Here is a 6327-nt window from a genome sequence, read left to right as displayed (position 1 = left end):
TACAACTTCAACAATACAATTTATGGCTTCATTATAACTCAAAAAGGTAAAACAAACTCAAAATATTGCACAGACAAACCCAGTTCATGTGAGGTTCCACCTCCACTGCTGTGCGTAGTCACACAGCATTTGTCATCTCAGACAGGGATGGTTTTTGGGGAAGGAGATTTAAAATGATATGGATTCCATCAGCATGCAGGGAAACGTGCAGCAGGGAGCGAGGACGCTGCTGGAAAATGAAATCTGCCTTTCTCCCTCAGCAGGAAAAGTGCAGCTCCTGATTTGCAGCTCCTGTTTTACATTCATCTCAGGAAAAGAAAACTTTGGTTAGAACGTAACATGTCACGTGGATTTCAGGTAAACATTGTATTGCCCTTATAAAAATGGAAATAAAAAATACAAAGTTGCGATATTTGCCAGATCTCAGCACGGGACACAAAACATGGGAGAACATGGGCAGGACCACGCTCACCACACTGCAGGGCCAGGACATGGACAGCGAAGCGATGCCGAGGGGCTGCCTGGTGGCTGAGCCTCTTTATTTCAACAGGATCCAGGCAATCCTTCCTGGGCAGCTGGGAGTGGCCTCGGGAACGCTTTCAGTCCGGGGCTCTACGGCTGAGCCGAGGGCTCCCCCGTGGGGGTCTCGATGTTCGTGTAAAACCGAGCGATTTGGTCCCGGTACTTCTGAACCACCTCCGGCCTCTTCAGCTTCATGGTGGGGCCTGTGGGGAACCAGGATGGRGTTAATGGGGAGGGAACCACAGGGACCCCAAATCAGCCCTGRGGTGAAGCAGAACATGGGGACAGTGACCAGTCCTGAACTTCTGTTTAGGTTTAACAGAATCTCCCTCCCTTYCCTGGGAGCAGAAGCAGCACCAGAGGGTGCAGGGAACGGCTGGAGCTGTGTCAGGGCTTGGGATGGATCTCAGGGAAAGGTTCTYCTGTCCCCAGAGGGTGCTGGCACTGCCCAGGCTCCCCAGGGAATGGTCCCGGCCCCGAGGCTGCCAGAGCTGCAGGAGCGTTTGGACAGCGCTGCCAGGGATGAACAGGGTGGGGCTGTTGGGGGGTCTGTGCAGGGCCAGGGGTGGGATTGGTGATCCCTGAGGGTCCCTTCCAACATTCCATGGCTGCAGGAGGCATCACAGCACAAGGGTAAGCGCTGCTCCCCTCGGTGCTGCTGGGCAGGAGGRGGAGTTCACCCCAATTCATCCCCACCCCCAAACTGTGACACGGAAAAGCCACAGCGAGGCAAGGCCAGGGCAGCTCTGTGTGTTGGGGGTCCTGGTTGTGTCCCTGTTCAATAGCTGGGCAAGGGGCACTGGGCAAAGCCCAGACACCTCCCCCACCACTCACCAAGCTCTCCCCCAAACAGGGAGAAGTCCTTCTCCAGCAGGACCCATTTCTGGATTTTCTGRGCGTTGGACACGGCTCCCTCATTGACGGCCGAGATCCCTTTCTGGATGGCGGCATAGACAGCCTGGTCTTTGCTGCTGATGATTTCRGAGACCGTGCTGGCCTGGCTGCCCAGCTTCCGACAGTATTCCAGAGCCTCTGGAGTGAGCTCATCCCCGGGCTCGCCCGTTTCCACATCCACCACACACTGCAGGACAGGCCAGAACAGAGAACTGAGCATTGCTGAGCACCTGAGCCCCTGTGCCCTGGCTGCTGCCCCAGCATGGTTCTGGGCTCCTCCAAACCCATCAACCCCTCAGCTCTCATCCAACCCCAACAGAAACCTGGGACAAAACCCAGATAAACCCCTGAGATCTGTGCCTGCTTGGGGGCTGCCTCCATGCCAAGGAGCAGGGAGGGTACAGAGCTCACCTGCCAAATTCCTCCTGCGCTATCCAAAGTTAATCACGTTTTCCAGACCTTTCTGGATCACAGTTCACTCCCCTACACTGTGCAGCAGCAGTGTTGGAAGTCACACACAGCACTCAGCTGTGACAAGAACAGCAGGGCCACCTCCAGGGCCACCTCTGGGACCTGGCTCACATCTCCTGCCCCAGGGTGAGGCTGTTGGCCCCAGTCTCACTAAAGAACAATTCCCACTCTGACAGTCAGCAAAAGCCACCACAGATGTGTCCTGCTGGAGTTTAAACCCTGACAAAGAAATCCCTGACAGCTTTTTACTTTCCAGCCTACTGTGGGAGAAATTAAAACAGGTGAGGAGAGCAGAAGGGTTTCCTTTTCCAGCCTCAATTTTAGGTCTTTTCCTTCTATTTCTCCCTACCCTCTGTGGCTCAGAAAAAGCTGCCCTGAACAACAGTAGGAGCTGATGGTCTGAGCAAGTGACAACTCTCTGTGGTTTCAGCTGCTCTTTGCAGCTCAGCCACAGCAAATTGTGCCCCAGGCTCCTGCACAAGACACTAAAAATGTTTAACAACTCTCTTCCTCCCTGGAATAAATCAGACTCAGCAGCACAGGTGGTGGATTCCCATCCTATTTTCCACTACCTTTAGTGTCAGAAGCATGGCAAGGAATTTGGCTTTGTCTCCAACCAGCATGGCGTTGCTGATGATGGGAACAGCATTTTTGACAGCATCCTCGATTGGAACAGGAGGAATGTTCTCACCTCCTGCAGTGATGATGAGCTCTGGAAAACAATCAAATCCTGATTAATGCTTGGAGCTTCTCCCCTTCCCACAAGCTGAAACAACTCCACAGCTCCTTCATGTCTCTGGATCAAGCAGTCTGTAACAGCACAGCTGGAGAAGGCAGGACTGGGAAAATCAGAGTCACCATCCCTGGAAGTGTTCAAAAATGTGTGGCTGTGGCACTTGGGGACATGGTTTGTGGTGGCCCTGGCAGTGCTGTGTTAATGGCTGCACTCTGTGATTTTACAGGGCTTTTCCAGCCTCAGTGCTGATGCCATGACTGCCCCCAGGCCTGGCCAGAGAAGCAGGAGCTGCTCACACACAGCCCTGCCAAAGCTGCCTCAATGCCCTGGAGGCGTTTGCAGTCTGGGAATGCAGGGTGAGCCCCGTGGCACCCTGGCACGGACTCCTGGGCTCTAAGGCACCTGAGGTGGCACCCAAATTTTCTGAAATTGAAGTGAAAGATTTGCTGGGGCTGTGCTGGAGGTTCCTATGTGCTGCAGAGCAGAGGGGAGTCYCCTCCTTTCATTTATCTCCTGTTCCTTGGAGCAGCCCCTCACATTAGCACCTCTCCCTTTTTGAGGGCCCAAGTCTTGCAGTGACATTGGCTTTGTTTGGGGTTGCTCAAATCGCTGTCCCAAGAGCCACATTGCCACAAGGCACTTGCACAACAGCGTTAAGCTGCTGTTTTCCTTGGAGGTCRCCCAGCAAAGCTCCTGAAGCTGAAGCAGCTGCTGACAAAACCAGCCCACAAAGCATTAACTCGGCCGGTGCTGAAATCAGAGGGCTTCTCCCTTGCTCTGCAAACACACCCTGGGCTTCAGAGGCTGCCCCTCTCCTCCCACCACTGCCTGTGTCCCAGGGCAGGACACCCTGCAGCCACATTCACATGGAAACTGCGGGTGGAGGATTCAAATGTTCTGTGCAAGTCACAGCCACGCCACCAGCAGAGCCTCCCCTGCACTGGGGGAGGTTTAAATGGGATATTCAGCATTGGAACAGGTTGCCCAGGGCACTGGGGTGTCACCAGGCCTGGAGGGATTTAAGGGATGTGGCAATTGGGGACATGGGTTAGTGGTGGCCTTGGCAGTGCTGAGGGAACAGTTGGGCTCCATAAGGCCTTTCCCAACATTAACAACTCTCTGATTCCATAGTGCTGCATGACATCAAGATAACCAAATCAGGGGATGTGTTACCTTTAATTCTGCCTGTGATGAAGAGGAACCCATCCTTGTCGTGCTTGCCCAGGTCCCCTGAGTGCAGCCAGCCATCCTCATCGATGGCCTCTTTGGTTTTTTCTTCCATGTTCAGGTAGCCCATGAAGACGTGCCTYCCTGAGAAGCAGATCTCCCCGATGCCATCCCTGTCTGGTTTGTGGATCAGGGTGTGGCAGCCCGTCAGCTCCTTCCCACAGCTGAAAGACAGCACAGACCAAGGATTAATTTATTTTAAACTGAATTCAAGCAGGGGTTACAGCAGCACCTCTCAAGGTGAAGGGTTTGAACAAAGCCCAGCAGCTTTTTAGCACAACAGCTTCAGCTTCAAAGGCACCTGCTCATGTATGGGCAGCTACAGAAGGAGCTGTTATTGCAGACATCAGTGCTCACACACCTGCTGCTTTGCACTCATTGTTCTCAACACCTGAGCTTTCAGCCAGCACATTTACGTCCTTGGCAACAAACTTTCACTGTGCAGACTGAGGGAGCCATTTAAAGACACCCTGCACCCTTGGATCATTTGCCATTAAACGGAGTTACCAGCCAAGCTGGAGTTACCAACCCTTCCTTCTTCCCACCAGCACCTCACTTCTTCCTCAGCTCCTACAGAATGCAGCCAAGGTAAATTCAYATATCCCTGCTGCTGCTGCTGCCCTTGACACATCTCTTCACCCATAATGTGGCTCCCCAGTGACATTTTGGCAGCTCTGAGGATGAGCTGCACCAGGAGGGATGGATGTGCCAGACACAGACCCCACCATTCCCTCTGCTCCCACAGCAAGGGGCTCACCTGCCGAGCTTGAAGGCATGAGGTAGGGATACGGTGTGAGGCCCAGAGCTCTCACTCATCCCATACAGCTCCAGCACGGGAATGTTCAGGCTCAGAAAGTATTCCAGGGTGTCTCTGGTGATGGGAGCAGCCCCCGTGTAGCACTTGGTGCAGCGGTCCAGCCCGATGGCCTTGCGCACCCTCTTGTACACCAACTGCTTGGCCAGGCGGAAATTCACGGGCACCTCGGAGTACCTGCACACATGGAGGAAAAGGGGCACACATGGAACTCCTGCCCCTTCCTCATTTTATCTTCATCCTAGTTTAGTTTATTCAATAAAATCATTGATTATTTCCCCGCTCCAGCCCTTGCTGCTCACCCTCAGGTCCGAGTACCACTGGCCTCTCACATGGGATAAAATCCTGGATGGAATATAATCCCTGGATGGAATAAAAACCCTGATCTGACAGCAAAGTTCTCCTAACACTCATYAGTGCCCCTGAAATGTAGCTCATAATTACCCATTCATCCTTTTGAGGTTGGTCTGCAGCCCCACTCCCTTGGCCCACGATGCCACTCTCCTTCGGAACGCTGAGGATTTCATGCCCACAGATTTCATTTTCTCCTCCATTTTTTCCCAGACACGAGGAACTCCCAAAAAGGCAGTTGGCCTCACTTCCCGCAGGGTCTCCACCAAGCTGCCCTGAGAGAAGCAGGATTTAATGCAGTTTTTGAGAAGTGAATCACTGCAGACTGCAGGTCAACATCGGTCACTAGCAAAAAAGTGCTAGTGGATTTTGGGATTCTGCCATCAGTTTTGAGGAATTGCTTGTTTTTTGCAGTGCCACCAAGAGAGAGGAACCCCTGGGCCATTCCAGTGGGAATTGGGAAGGGAGCAAGGGTCGATGCTCTCAGTGCTAATGCTGACACAAGAATCCTTTACTCAGGACTCGGATTTAGCTCATTGTGCAATGTGGGCAGAGCAAACGCTGTTTGCTCAACCAGCTCTCAGTGTGGGACCAGGCGTCAGGTGAGAACTCAGCAGCTCCCAGATGTGAAGTGCTGGGTCAGCTTCTCYCAGTTTGGAATAAAGTCAAAAGGTGCAGGTCAGAGTGGCTCCACTCAAACCAACAGGGGCAGTTGGTCAGTGGGCAAAGGAAACCAGATAGCTGACAGAACCACAAGATAACACAGCTTCGTTTCAAGCACCCACCCCAGCTCAAGCAGGTGGATGGGTGTAAGTTTATTATCATATTTTTTTACCTTCAATGCATCTGGTTGGGCAAAGTAAATTTGCACTCCGAAGGTCATGGCTGACCAAATGTCAGACATCTGGGCAGCGATGTGGCTGAGGGGCAGATAACTGACCACCTGCTCCTGACTGGTCAGCGCATCGCTCAGCATGACGTAGCGTCCGGCCGCCAACGCCGTCCAYGTCAGCTGCAACAGGAACCCACAGKGTTCAGAGCTGGGACAGCACAGRGCACAKGGMACAACRCAACTACAGCAGCCTGGGATCTCAACAGCAGGGATTTGGCTTGTGCTGCAGCAGAGAGAGAGGGGAGACTCCTCGGGGGCTGCAGCTCCTCCCGAGGGGAGGCGGCAGGGGCTGAGCTCTGCTCTGGGACAGGGCCAGGAGCCCAGGGAACGGCTGGAGCTGTGTCAGGGCTTGGGATGGATCTCAGGGAAAGGTTCTTCTGTCCCCAGAGGGTGCTGGCACTGCCCAGGCTCCCCAGGGAA

At 53.5% G+C, this 6327-nt stretch overlaps 1 protein-coding gene across 2 annotated transcripts in view; it reads right to left on the bottom strand.

The window, feature by feature from the left end:
* Window positions 1-6327, bottom strand: part of ACSBG2 (acyl-CoA synthetase bubblegum family member 2) — a 17061-nt gene continuing 10734 nt past the window's right edge. For both annotated transcript variants that reach the window (XM_057385807.1, XM_057385806.1), the window contains exons 9-15: window positions 5851-6027; window positions 5109-5290; window positions 4608-4841; window positions 3797-4014; window positions 2460-2599; window positions 1357-1603; window positions 1-725 (exon numbers count right to left, since the gene is read on the bottom strand). In XM_057385807.1, the coding sequence (XP_057241790.1) occupies window positions 613-725; window positions 1357-1603; window positions 2460-2599; window positions 3797-4014; window positions 4608-4841; window positions 5109-5290; window positions 5851-6027 (1311 nt within the window). In that variant the 3' untranslated portion in view covers window positions 1-612. The remainder of the gene's footprint in view (window positions 726-1356; window positions 1604-2459; window positions 2600-3796; window positions 4015-4607; window positions 4842-5108; window positions 5291-5850; window positions 6028-6327) is intronic.

The sequence above is a fragment of the Malurus melanocephalus genome, unplaced genomic scaffold (genome assembly GCF_030028575.1).
Source record: "Malurus melanocephalus ecotype Western Australia unplaced genomic scaffold, MMel_1.1 scaffold_869, whole genome shotgun sequence".
Lineage (NCBI taxonomy): Eukaryota > Metazoa > Chordata > Aves > Passeriformes > Maluridae > Malurus > Malurus melanocephalus.
Note: the sequence above shows the minus strand (reverse complement) of the source record. Positions and strands in the feature narration are given on the sequence as shown.